This window comes from Octopus bimaculoides, chromosome 3 (assembly GCF_001194135.2).
Source record: "Octopus bimaculoides isolate UCB-OBI-ISO-001 chromosome 3, ASM119413v2, whole genome shotgun sequence".
In the NCBI taxonomy this organism is placed as follows: Eukaryota; Metazoa; Mollusca; class Cephalopoda; order Octopoda; family Octopodidae; genus Octopus; species Octopus bimaculoides.
In genome coordinates this window covers 17,062,348-17,077,282 of record NC_068983.1, presented here as the reverse complement: position 1 = coordinate 17,077,282, position 14,935 = coordinate 17,062,348, and the positions used below count along the sequence as shown (strand labels likewise).

The 14,935-nt window shown below is 35.8% G+C and overlaps 1 protein-coding gene across 1 annotated transcript in view; it reads right to left on the bottom strand.

Moving 5' to 3' along the window:
- Window positions 1–1,004: 1,004 nt before the first annotated feature.
- LOC106873506 (ribosome biogenesis protein BMS1 homolog) overlaps window positions 1,005–14,935 on the bottom strand; it is a 48,358-nt gene continuing 34,427 nt past the window's right edge. The window contains exons 15-24 of the mRNA XM_052966709.1: window positions 14,369–14,487; window positions 13,880–14,016; window positions 12,438–12,626; window positions 11,331–11,511; window positions 9,721–9,779; window positions 8,779–8,901; window positions 8,067–8,214; window positions 5,619–5,794; window positions 1,593–1,745; window positions 1,005–1,475 (exon numbers count right to left, since the gene is read on the bottom strand). Coding sequence (XP_052822669.1) covers window positions 1,263–1,475; window positions 1,593–1,745; window positions 5,619–5,794; window positions 8,067–8,214; window positions 8,779–8,901; window positions 9,721–9,779; window positions 11,331–11,511; window positions 12,438–12,626; window positions 13,880–14,016; window positions 14,369–14,487 — 1,498 coding nt within the window. The 3' untranslated portion in view covers window positions 1,005–1,262. The remainder of the gene's footprint in view (window positions 1,476–1,592; window positions 1,746–5,618; window positions 5,795–8,066; window positions 8,215–8,778; window positions 8,902–9,720; window positions 9,780–11,330; window positions 11,512–12,437; window positions 12,627–13,879; window positions 14,017–14,368; window positions 14,488–14,935) is intronic.

The window sequence follows — 14,935 nt, the reverse complement described above, 5'->3', positions numbered from 1 at the left end:
AAAAGGAAATGACAAATATTCCAACACAGAGTTGAAGCTGAAATATTGTTATAGCAAATATTCTGCTCAATACCACAGATTTACTTGTCCATTGCTTGATCTTACCCACTTGAGTATGTCCCTGATCATGAGCAAGAGTAGTGGGGGAGCATCATAGCCATCTGTTGAGAGGGATTGTTTGGGGTTTGAATAAATGTAACAAAAGCAAAGTTTGAAGGAAACATTAGCCATTTTTCATACTTTCTAGGGGTAGGTAAATAAAAAATAACAGTTCCGGGTTCAGTCCCACTGTGACACCTTGAGCAAGTGTCTTCTACTATAGCCTTAGGCTGACCAAAGCCTTATGAGTGGATTTGATAGATGGAAACTGAAAGAAGCCCGTCGTATATATGTGTGAGTGTGTGTGTGTGTTTGTGTTTCTGTGTTTGTCCCACCACCATCGCTTTGACAACCGATGTTGGTGTGATTACATTATTGTAACTTAGTGGTTTGGGCAAAAGACACCAATAAGTACTGGGCTTAGAATAAGTACTAGGCTTACAAAGAATCAGTCTTGGGGTTGATTTGTTCGATAAAAGGCAGTGCTGAAGCATGGCCGCAGTCAAATGACTGAAACAAGTAAAAGAGTAAAAGAGTTGCTACCCAAGGACAAAAATCATATTACACAGTGTTATTTGTTCCAATAAAATTTACCTCACAAAGACTAACAAAAAAAAAAAATAATAATAATGAAAAAAGCACCAGAATAAAGTGATGTTTAATTGATAGGAAAAAAGACTAAATGGAGTAGGGAAGTAGAAGAGGTGGGAGAATCATTATGAGAGAATGGAGCATTCGGATTTGACAAGCGTTATATTGTTAAGCATTTATTTTTAACCACAAGATAAGTTATCTTTAGACAAATTATCTTTCGCATTATTTACAACCATTCTTTCTGTTTTTTTTTTTTATTCCATTTCCTTAGGCAAGAAATACAAAAGAAGCATTTAATTGCAAAATAAATATAAGTCTTCATATTTTTTATTGAATCTGTACAGTGATAAACCAATGTAATGACACATATGGAGTCATTAAACCATTGCACTCAGTTATACTGCTGATAGCAGAACAGACATTCCCTTTAGTTCTCTTGTACGAAGACAAACAAACACCACTGCCATTCTTCTGGACATTTTTTTTTAACAAGTGACTATCTCCCCACCCTATCCCACTTTCATGCACTCCCGCACACACACACACACACACACTCACTTTCCATCAAATCAATTTTTCTCTTCCATAGCTTCTTTCTGTTTTTCCATCTTTCCTAATCTGCGGTAGACAACTTTCTTTATGTCTTTCAATCGCTGGACTTTCTTTTCCTCTTCTTTGGCAAGAACTGCACGATGTTTGTCGACCCTCTCCCTCATTTTCATCCGTTCCTCTCGTTCTTTATGCTTGTGTAGCTCTCTAAACATTCTCATCAATTTGGCAACCTATTAACGAACAAACAAAGACAGTATAGAATCATTAACTATAAATATAACACTTTAATTTTATTCTGAAAAAAAAAAACAAAAAAAAAAATCAGAAAATTATTCAGAATATCTTACCTTAGCTTCTTTGGGATCTTTTACAACAGCAACTCTCTTGTAGGGAACCTTTCTGGGGGCAGTATTCTTCAGGGTGCTCTTAAAAGGTAAAGCTTGTTTCAAATCTTGAGGAATTTTAAATAGCTTCATTGATTTCTCTTTACGCTCCACTTTCTAAAAAACAAACATAAAAAAAAAAATAGCAAATGAGAGATAGTAGAGTATATAATTATTCCTGATAGGCATTTTGTCCATCTTTATATTTTAAGTTCAAATTCTACCAAGGTTAACTTTGTCTTTCACCCTTTCGGGGGTTGATAAAATAAGCATCAGTTGAGTATAGGGGTTGATGCAATCAACTTACAACCTCCCCCAAAATTGCTGGCCTTGTGCCAAAATTTGATACCAATATTATCTCTGATAGGGGTTTCTGAAAACACCATCATCAGTTAACATCTACTTATCCATTCTTGCATGGGGCAGACAGAATTTGCAGAGGCAGATTTTCTATGGCCAGATGCACTTCTTGTCTCCAACCTTTATCTGTTTCTAAGCAAGATATTTCCCCATGACAGGCATGTTTTTCACCTAAAACTGGAAACGAACAACATCGCTTGCATAATGGCGACACTCATTTCAGCCATCACATGATGTCAGGTTATGGGTGCACACACAAACATGCAAGCACACACATATACACACACACAAATTATCATTATCTAACATCCACTTTTCCATGCTTGCGTAAGTTAGACAGAATTTTTTGAGGCAGATTTTTCTATGGCCAGATGCCCTTCTTGTTGCCAACCCTCACCTGTTTCCAAATATTACCTTGTAGCCAGAGATGTTTCCAAAGATTGGAAATGAAGGACAATGCTTGTATGACAGCGATGCCCATTTATAACTATCACAGAACATCAGGACACAGGTGTGCACACAGACACACACACACACACACATTCAATGGGCTTCTTCCAATTGCTGTCTACCAAATCCAGACACAAGGTATTGGTCAGCCCACAGCTATAGTAGAAGGCATTTGGTCGAGGTGCTGCACAGTAAGACTGAACCTGAAGTCACATAATGGGAAGCAAGCTTCTAAATCACAGCCACACCAACCCATTTTGTTTATTCATTCATTTGCTTTGCCTGTTTGCCATGCATGTATGGCTTAGATGGAAGGGAATGGAGGTAGGATATTTACAGTGAAATGCCACCAATCCTTAACTGTTTTTTCAAGAAATAACTATATTTTTTTAATCTAGAGGAATTCAAAAGCACAGAATTAGCAGAGGATTTGTTGAAAGGAAATACCAGTAAACATCACCAGAAATAGTAATATCACCAACTATAACTGATCTGCAATTGGTGATGTCAGTCTGCAGCTCAGTTTTCTCAGAGTCACTGACATGCATATACACACAGATTCACACATGTATACAATTAATATATATATATATATATATCATACTTTAACCAAAGCCACCTCCTTCGATACTAAACACACCCCCACCTCAGTTAAGGAGTTTTGTCTTGCAAGTTACTTGGTGACCATGGTTGCAGTCTGATTTGGCTTGGTGTCTACAGCTGGATGCCCTTCCTAACATCAACTACTTCACAGTGTGTGCTGGGTGCTTTTAATATGCCACCGGCATGAGCACTCTTATGCAACACTGGCACAGGACTCTTGCAGGCCAGTTCTCTTCACCAGGATATGCGGCCTTAACACTTCTACTGTGGAGTTCTCTCATAAAGTTTGATCAGCCAAACAAACTGAACCTGAAACCACATAGTTGAAAAGCAAACTTCTTAACCACACAGCTATGCCTGTGGCAATATCTACTAAATATGACAATAAATAAGATTCTGTGTTATTGGGGTTTTATATCAATCATTAGGAGATGATCCACTAAACCAACAACACAATCACTATCTATGCATATATGTTACTGCAGTTTGATTGATCCATATGAAAAGCTGACCTTGGAAAAATTCAATGTGTCAAACGAAAGTGCTTAGCAACTTTAAGCAAGAAAGCAATTGTCTGTCTATTCCACACAGAATTTCACATAATAGTTCACATTTATGAAATATATTCATTTGTCTGTTTAATGTCAGTCTTTTCATACTAGCATATGTTACACAGGAACATATTTGAGACAGCATGTTACAACTTTCTAAAGGCATAGGTGTGTCTGTGTATGGTTAAATAATTCGCTTCCCAACCTCATGGTTTCAGGTTCAGTCTCACAGCATGGTACCCTGGGCAAGTGTATTCTACTCTACCCCTGTGCCAACCAAATCCTTCAAAGTGAATTTAGAATGTGGAAGCTTTTCGTATATGTATGTGTCTGTGTATGTGTAATTTTGTGTCTCTGTCTAGACATCATGGCTGTAAGCAAGTGGCACTATCATACAAGCAGTGTCCTTCATTCATTTCCAGTCTTTTTTGAAAACATACCCAACCAAGGAAGAATATTATCTCATTTGGTAAAAGAAAGAGCATCCAACTATAGAAAATCAACTTCAATAAATTCCATCTGAGCCATGCAAACATGAAAAGTAGCTGTTAAAACAGTACTGCTACTGCTGTTATTGTTGTTGTAGTGGTCATGAAGAGATTTTTTTATTTATTTTAATGGCCTTCCAAGGTGCACAGTGACCAGTCATAATGTCAATCAGGATTGTAAGCATCACATCACCATTTTGCTTGGACAGCGTCAAGCAAAGCCATGGAAATGCCAACATTCTATGTATGCAAGTACAGATATATACATATGTATAATACATGTAAGTGTGCATGTGTATACATGTATGAATATATACATTGTGTGTGTGTGTGTGTGTGTGCACATGCATGTACATGCATGTATAAATAAACAAGAGAAATTAGCCAGTCCAGGGCTATAGTAGAAGACATTTGAGTAAGCTGCTGCACAGAGGGACTGGATCTGAAATCATGTGACTGAGCAGCAAATTTCTTAACTGTACAGCTAGACATAGCTTTACACACACACACACACACACACACACACACACACACATACACACAAGTATGAATGTGTGTGTTTAACATATACATATTCTCAGCCCATTGGTGTTATATTGTATATTCTATTTTCGTGTTTACTTATATGTAAAGTATGATTTACATACAACTGAAGCCAATGGTACTATGAAGGATCATATGATGGATGTATTGCTTTTTTTTCTTTACTTAATAAGGTTAGTTTCCAACATATTTAATGTAGCAAATGTATACCATGTAGCTTTTGGTTTTTAGAATAGATATTATGACCGTTATAAATGAGCATCACCATCATACAAGCAATGTTGTTTGTTTCCAGTCTTCCATGGAAAACATGAATGACCATGGGGAAATACTGCTTGGAAAGAGGTGAGTGCAGGCAATGGGAAGAGCATCTGGCTGTAGAAAATCTGCCTCAACAAAGTCTGTCTGATCCATGCAAGTGTGGAAAAGTGGATATTAAATGATGATGATGATCTCGATGAAGAAGAGACTGTTTGGCTGCATGTCATTAAGTAGCAACTAAAGGGGTTGGTGTCAGGAAAGGCATCCAACTATAAGATATTGCCTCAAGAAGTCTTGTCCAACTCATGTCAGCTTAGACAAGTGGACATTAAAACAATGCACACTCACATACTTCCACCTGAACTCAATATCTACATACATATACACACCACATACAAATACTCAAACACCTATCCAATAAGCAAACAAGAGCCAAGAGACAGACTCAACATAGTCGCTTGATCTGCTAGAAATAGCAGCCAAACCCCTTTCAATTCAGATGCTACTGTCTTAAAAAACAGAAGGACATATTGGATAATGTAGTCATAGATACACAAGTCTGAAAAAAGAAAAAAAGATGACATAAGCTATAACACTTTTGATCATAGGTTCTCCACTCAAAGCTGACCTGGAGTTAGACAACAGTCATTCATTCACTTATTCACCACTGACAAAAGCATTTTCACACACACACATATATACACACAGAGGAATTCTGAAAGACTCATTTTTACCTTATAAACTGAATCGCTATTATGCGGAACAGGAATATTCTCTTCCTTTCGGATTTGTCCTACTGTTCTCATACCTCTCCAAGACATCTTTTCACTTGGTGACAGAAGTAGGGATGTAACAGTGTTGTAGAATCTTGGGAGGTCAACAGGATACCAGGTTCGAACAAAGACAATATCTGAAATGGCCAAGGATATTTTTTTTTTTTTATTTATCAAAACTTTATTTGACAATTCTGCAGTTTGTTTTGTTTTTTTTATTGCTAAACCTTCAAACATTATAAGTTTTGTGAGATCTGTCAATCTGTACTATAACTTCTGGTTTGGTTCACAACTCCCCACTTCCTCTCTCTCCTTCTATATGTATGTATACATGTATGTACACACATACACACATTTCTCAACACTATTCTTAAAGACAGAACAAAAATATGAATCACTATTCTATCCAGGTCTCTTTCTCTCTCTCTCCAGCTTTCTTGGTATGGCACACATATACACACAAGTACATACATACAAATATGACAACAGTATTATCTGTCTGTATGTATGAGACACTCCTTGATAAGATTGTTAAAGACATTTAGCTAACTCATTATTTTTTATTTCAGAAAACTAGTAGAGTAATTATTTTCTTACAATCATTTTTATATTCATTGACTGTTTCATGACCTAAAGTTACTTTTTAGAGACAATACCTCAGAAGATGGCAATGTCCACTATGAAAGCAGATGATTTTTAAACATTATATGCATTTTGATCTACTAAATGTTTTATTTCAATATTATTTTATCTTCTATTGCTTAATTCTTTCTGGAATACATGCATCATCCTCAATATCATCATTTAACACCTGTTTTCGTTGCTGGCATGGGTTGGACAGTTTGACCAGAGATGGCAAGCAGAAGAGTTGCATGAGGTTCCAGTCTGATCTGGCACCTGGTTTCAGCCTGATTTCTATGGCTGGATGTCCTTCCTAACACCAACCACTTTACAAAGTGTGCTAGATGTTTTTCATGAAACACCAGCACATGTGGTTTTACATGGTGCCAGCATGGGCACTATTATGAGTCGTTGGCATCCCATGGTGCCAGCTTATATTTCAATACAGCAAAGAATTACTGATTCCAGACATAGAAGTTGGATGCAGAAATTTTATGGAATCAGACTGAGACGATGACTGTTATCAATTGATATCAATCATCATCAAGCAAACATCATCTTGAAAGAAATCCAGCTCAACCTGCTGACAGGTGAGAGGGTCAGCCACTAGAGGAAATGGATGAAAAAGAATAATGAAACCTGGTTGGGGAGGTGATGTGTGGGTGTGAGGCAGATAACTGTATGCCCATATGCCAAATCAGACCTGCACAACTCCACAAGTTAAATGGGGGTGATGATCCTAAAATGGACTTAAGGCTAAATAAGTCTGTCAATTGAGTAGGTAGAGCTTCACATCAATGAGCAGAGACCTGTGCACTGAAAAGCCATCATGAGGAAAGGCCTGAAATGAGGCACATTCTCTCCTAATGACCCTTGAAATCTATTTTAAACTGACTACACCTGCACAAACAAGCAAGCTGTTTTCAAGGCTATTGCCAGCTAACCAGACTGACTGAGCTTTCTTCAGTTTGTCTGACTGATTTATTCAACATCACAGTCTAGTGGTTTACAATGAAAAAACAAATACAGTAATGGAAGAAAAAAAGCTACTTATGTAAGCAATGAAAAACAGGTATAAATATAAGGAATAATGTAGGCATGGCTCTATGGTTAAAAAATTTGCTTTGCAACCATGTGAGTTCAGGTTCTATCTCACAGTATGGTGCTTTGGGTGTCCGTCTTCTACTATAGCCGCAGGACAACCAATGCCTTGTATGCAAATTTGTTAGATGAAAACTACATGAAGACTTCTCTTGATGCTATGATACAAACTTTCTATTTAACCCTTTAGCATTTAAACTGGCCATACCCGGACCAAACATTGTAACTGGTTTATATCCAAACTGGCCAGATCTGGCCTCTCACACCTACCCTACAATGTTATTCTAAAAATATAAAATCACATCATTGTAATCTTGAAACTTTGAGATAATGCTTGATTAAGTGAAAATAATGTGAATGAATAAGCATTGCAATGATGGGATTATCTGAATGCTAAAGGGTTAAAGCAATTTAAATTAAAACTTTCCTTAAAATTTCATGTTAATTTATATTTCAAACATTGTTTTAATAATTATCAAGTCATTTTATTATATTCTTCATTATTTTCAAAATTAATAGAAACAAAGGCAGTGCATTTCAACAGGAATATAGTATGGAGAGGGTTAAGGAGATAAATAACTCCTGAGTTAAGTTCACTCAGAAACTACTGTGTCAGCTCAACAACAGAAACAAGACCTTCACAATGGAGCATAAAAAGTTATAGGATACAAGTAAAAAAATACAAACCACTCATTACAATCCTATCCTCAAATGTTGCTCTAAAGGCCCCAGGCGGATTTTTAACAGCTTTCTTAATTTGGCCTCTCACACCACTGACAGTTCGAAGACAGGCACCAGTGAATTTAGCAACTTCAAGCGGACTGTTGAACATATCCTGCATTGGGAAAAAAAGGAGCACAATGTACTTGTGTGTGTGTGTGTGTGAGTACTTTAAACTCTAACACCTGACAACTCTCCCCTTCTCAAATCTTCTCCCCACTTCAAGCACTTTTCCCCTTTCTTGTTCTTTTCCAATCTTGCAAGTTACTTGGCAAACTCACTAGAGCTAAAGGCATGGAAAAAGCAGCAGTACATGTTATAAAATGGTTGGCGTTAAGAAGGGTATCCAGCAGTAGAAGCCATACAGAAACAGACATTGGGGCTTAATGCGGCCTTGCAGTTCACCAAATCCTGTCAAACCAGCCAACCAATGTTAGCATGGAAAACAGACATTGAATTTGATGCTGCTGGTGATATATACATGTCAAGGATTATGTGATAGCTATAAATAAGGAACTATTTCACTGTTCATCGAAATCCACCTCAACAAATAACATCTGACTCATGCAAGCATGGAAAAGCAGACAGTGAAATGATGATGAGGATGTTATGAAAGCTCAACCAGTTCTACTATCCACTTGCTAGATATATTACGTATAAAGAAATATTTAATTCAAACCTTAATAAAGGCACTCTTCTGAAAGATTTTGTATGGTGTTCCAGTTAATTTTAGCTTTTTAACAATTTCATTTGATTTATCTGCTTCCAAAACAACACCAGTGGCTGCAATACAGAAACCTGGCTGAAATAGAAATGAAACACATCAAACATAAAATCTCCACAAGAAAAATCAATCAAAAACCATTAATATAGTGTGTGTGTGTGTGTGTGTGTAGGCACATGGTTTAGTGGTTACAGTATTTGGCTCACAAACGTAAGGTCATGAGTTCAATTCCCAGCAGCGAGTTGCGTCCTTGAGCAAGACTTTATTTCACTTTGCTCCAGCCCACTCAGCTGGCAGAATTGTCACATTCTATGTCATGCTGGATCTGAGTGCCATGCAGTGTACCAAATTAAGAAACTGTGATCACCCAGCCTACTAGAAACAGCAACCAATTCTTCCTCAAATCTCACACTACTGTCTTAACAAAGGAAAAACACAATGTAGTGTAGTTCTAAGTGCACAAAATGATGTGTTGATACAGCAGGTATGTAACTGACCTTGAGGTCTGCTGAACAGCAACAAAGATGAGTTGATTACAGCTGGTGTGTTTTTGACCTTAGACCACTTCAACAGATATGTTAATCCCAGCTGTATACTCTTCACTTAAGTCTGCTGAACAACAAATGTGTGTTGATCACAGCTGATATGTCTTTCACCTTAAATCAGTTCAATGGCAGCACAGATATATTGATTACAGTTGGTATACACTTGAGCATAGGTCTACTGTGCAACTAAGATACGTTGGTCATAGCTGGTATGTTTTTGACTGTAGGTTTACTCAACAACAACAAAGAAGATATATTGATCACAGCTGGATGCCTTTGGTCATAAGTCTGCTCAACAACAATAACGTTATATTCTATTAACACTAAGTAATAAAGCAGCTGAAAAACTTACTGAAGAATTGTCTAATGTCTCAATAGCTAAAATACCGGTGCCTTGAGGAACAATTGGTCCTGAAAAAATAAAGAAGCAAATAACAATAAATGATAACTTTCAATATATTTAACACTTTAACCCTTTGGCATTCAAATTATTCTGTCAAATGTAATGCTTATTTATTCACATTGGTTTGAATTAATCATGCATTATCTCACAGCTTAAAGGGTGTTTTGAGCAGTTTCATGATAGAAATATGTCATAACTATATCATTTTGTATATTCCTTTTCATTTTATTATAAATAATATGTGAAAGTGAGAAATACATATTAATTTTCACTATGTTACACACCTGTATTCACCTTTGTCTCACCTGTTAATGAGATCTTTTTATTAGATGCATTCTGTTACGTAAATGAATTCGTTAAATTGTATAAGAGTACATAGCTAATGGTATATTAACTAGTAAAAGAGTTTTGTACTTTATTTTCAATGAAAACGTTTGAATGAAATATAGAAAAAAAAAAATCTTGTACCGATTACACCTGTATTTTATTTTAATTCAAATTAACGTACATCATCTTGAAAAATGTAAAATTGTTGGCGATTGACATCTGGGATAATTTTAGTAACAAATCAAACAGGTAAGATGTATTAAGAATATGAATTTTAGTGTTTATTCATAATGTTATTGTTTTTACACCTGTTAATTAAATTTACCTGCCCATAAAAGTCAAATTTAATCAGAAAGACCAGCTAAAATTACGTAACTATAAACCACTGGCATATAAGCACCCATTTACAAAATTTCAAATCTGTATGTAGGAAATTAACAAAGTTACAAGCAAATATTATGGATACCCCACTTGAGCCTGAATGAATCAAAATTAATGTGAACAGATAAGCATTACATTTGACAAATTAATCTGAACACTAAAGGGTTAAACATATTATTACAGTCCAATATCTGAAAGAAATTACATTACTATCTAACATACATATTAACAGATTTCTATTACAGTTCATTTTTCATTTAACCTGCAGATTAACAAAGGACTGAGATATCTGGAACCTTGATGTACTCAAGAAGATCTGTCCACCACAGCAGAATTGATACTAGTGCTGGTGCCACGTAAGAAGCACTGGCGCTGGTAACACATAAAAAGCATCCAATATACTCTGTAAAGTGGTTGGCATTAGAAAGGGCATCCAGCTATAGAAACCATGCCTGAAGAGACAATAGAACCTGGGGCAGCCTCCACCCTTACCAGCTCCTGTCAAACTGTCCAACTCATGCCAGCATGGAAAATGGATGGACAATGATGATGATGATGATGAACATTCATATGAGACATTCAAAATAGGTATGCCACATATTTGAAACCCAAATAACTTACTAATTCAAGCAATAATTTCGAAATACAAAAATATAATTTATTAACCTTTGATAAGAATTTGTTGAACTTCCTAGTTTCTATGAGAGTGGCTAATAACAAAGCAAACACAACAAAAACATTGCTACCTAATATTTTGGTGGCTGGATATCTTAGATGGATGGGACTACAAGAAACATACAACCATAAATAAGGGTGAACAATAAAAAGATAACAATAAAATTTTAACTTACCCCAAAACATAGTGTTACAATGTAGGTGTTCTGGTGTGTATTTCAAAAGACGATTCCTAAAGTTATGGTCTTGGATATAATAAGCTGGAAGTGTCTGGAATCTTCGCCAACCAACAGACATAATCACAGGGTTTCTGGATTTTAAGATTTTTTTATACCAACGATGTTTCTTAAAGCGAGCCTAAATACAAAACAAAAAAAGAAACACATGTTATTTATTTGGATATTTTACCAGCACATAAGAATAAAAAATTTTGATGCAATGACATTGTTAATAGAATTAATCTTCCATAGAAATTAAGTCCTCAAACAGTTCTACCCAACCAAAGCCTTGTGAGTGGGTTTAGTAGATGGAAACTGAAAGAAGCTTGTCATATATGTATGTATGGTGTGTGTGTGTGTGTGTGTGTGTGTGTGCAATGGAAGTGGGATGGTTCATCTTTGTTCACTTAGCATTTGGGTTTATTTTCTAATTTGGTTGAATCTTGGTTGTTTTTTTTTGTTTTTTTTGGTCAGTTATTCTTAGCGTTTTGACAGAAAAAAGTCATTCTAAAATTGTTTTTTAACGTAAGCGTACCACAAACAAGTCGAATGCTTACACAGAGCAGGTTTTAACAGCCACATCATCCAAACCGAGCGGGTGAAACCAGGCTTAGCTGATGGATTTCTTTCAGTTTCCATCTACTAAATCCACTCATGGTTTTGGTCAGCCCGAGGGTATAGCAGAAGACATTTGCCCAAGGTGCTACACAGTGGAACTGAACCCAGAACCATGTGGATGGGAAGTAAACTTCTTACCACACAGCCACAACTGAGTCTTATTGATGATCAATTTACCAAAGCTAGACAACTCCATTTTCTCTTCATTTATTATGAATAACTTATTAAGAAAGGTGTTTGCCAACTCCTTTCCTGTATTCTCCCAATAGTGTTTTTTGGTAGAGCTATGTAAAGGGTCCGGCACACACCTTCCCATCCAATAGTCTGCACATTATAGTAGTAGTCTTGAATCTTAACAATGCTAAGTTACACTAAGGATGGTAACGGCTGCAAAATGCACTCTTATTTATGTCTCCTGTCTTCATAATCTTGTTAAGACATACTTACTCTGACAAAGCCAATATTTTCTTCGATGTTCTGGATACCACCAATAACAATAGGATAGCTCGGATCAAAATGCTGGATAAATTCACAGGGCATATTCTTTATTTCGATCCGAAGATACATTCCAGGGCGATAGCCTTCATACTGGACACGAACTTCATCAGGGAGATTTGTAAATTCTTCTTTATTTAACTACAAATTTATATGAAAAACAAATGTACAAAATTTTACAAGATATCATTAATACTATTAACAATATAACAACAAGAATGATAAAATTGAGAAGGTAAACTTGTTTACTCTGCAGTGGAAGTGAACCACAAGATTGGGAGGGAAACAAACTTCTAAACCAGAAGTCACGTGTGTGCCTATTTGCAAATGTGGTGTGCAAAGAGAAACCTGAACTGGTATAGACATATCATGCATATGGAGGATGACAGCTGGATAAAGAAGTGCTCACTGATCCAATTTGAAAGAATCAAAGAAGTTACAATATCTCTATGTGCACAACAATTACAAATATTTACATCAGTTAAACAACAAAAGTTGAAGTATAGAAGTTGTATTGCAGTCAACAAAAAACAACTTTGAAGTCAAGTTCAATGCTGGTTGGTGTAAAGAAGTGACAACCACCAAAATCATTTCTAAACCCCTGGTACAGAGTTAGTATTTTAACTTCAACTTATAAATCTTACTAAGAAAACTCTATGCAGTAGCTGATCTTGCAAGAAATAGCAACCCAATCTCCCTCAAATCACATGATCATCTTAAAAAAGAACACACTGAGCACCGTGGTTCTGGATACACAAAAGGATGGGAGAGTCACAATTGGAATGCCCTTGAGCACAAGTCTGTTTGAATAGAGCTAATCTGGGGCTAAAAGATAACAAGTAGGATTCGGAGTACAGTACAGTATTAGTGGCATATGGTGTTATTGGAATTGCCTGACTGGCCTTTGTGCGGGTGACACGTAAAAGCACCCACTACACTCTCGGAGTGGTTGGCGTTAGGAAGGGCATCCAGCTGTAGAAACTCTGCCAAATCAGATTGGAACCTGGCGTAGCCTTCAGGTTCCACCAGTCCTCAGTCAAATCGTCCAACCCATGCTAGCATGGAAAGCGGACGTTAAACGATGATGATGATGAATACAGTTATTAGAGTGCAGTCCATTAGAATTGAAGTACATTACAGTTTTATTGGAATACAATGCAGTATTATTGGAGTACAGTACAATGTTATTAGAGTGCATTATTATTGGTGTGTAGTAGTATTATTGAAGTACAATACAATATTATTGGAGTGCAGTATTATTGAGGTAGAGTACAGTATTACTGGAGTACAGTACAGTGTTATTGGAGTATATTTGTAATACAGTATTATTGTTCCAACAAAGAGATTCATGCATTAAAACATAAAACGTTGACCACATAAACTATTTTCCTTACCTTTGCCTGTGATTCTGCCTCGCTTTTCCACGTTTCATAAAACTCATCATCACCTTTATTGTCGTAACTTTTATCAAACATTTGTTTCAATTTCAGTTTATTCTCCATTCGTTTTTCTTCAGCTGTTTTGGAATCATCTGAAACAAATTTTTGCAAAACAGTCAAAACTTTCAGAAAATTCTGAAGATGGAATCCAAAATTATAATGCCACTACTATATCATTCTAACATATACTTTTCCATGCTTGCATTGGTCAGACAAAACTTGTTCAAGCAGATTCAAAAAGATTTTTCTCCAAGAGAATATAACTAAACCTCAAGTTAGGTAATATTTTCTGAACAGCAAGAGTTCAATGGCCAGACACACTTTTGCTGACAATTAGCATGCACATACATCAAGACATAAAGATTTTACACACACACAAACACAGCAAACATGGTCTTCTTCAAATCACAGAAACAGATTAATGCTTTTTGTTTCAGCCATTACCTTCGTCCTCATTTGCATCATCTTTTTCATCAGCATCATTTTCAGTTTTCCCTTTGTATGTTTCTCCAGTTTCAAGATCTTCAAAATCCCCAAATATTTCATCTGTAAAATATTTCAAGCAATGTTACATTAAATGTTCATTAGTAAAAAAAATGAGTTTAAGATTTACACAAATATATATATATGTATTCTCCCAAGTAATATGTCCATTTTTCAACTCCTAACCCTTTCGTTACCATATTTCTAACCAAATTACACCCCTTATGTGTTTCAATTAATTTCTAACATAATCATAAATTTAGGCTGGTTTCTTTAAACAACTCTAACTTTTTTATTTATCAACATATTAATGTGATTTTTGGAAGATAAATTAACGAAAGGTTCTCAACCAATTCTATACCAAAATTTTTGTCACAAAGTGACTTTAATTACAGGTAAATACAGGTAAATTCAACAAAATATAAAATTATTTAAATTTTTGTTCAAACATCGCTATAGAAAATGGGTTATTAGCTAATATTCAATTGGGTATACAACAAAATATTATTATAGAAGAGTTGTGCACAT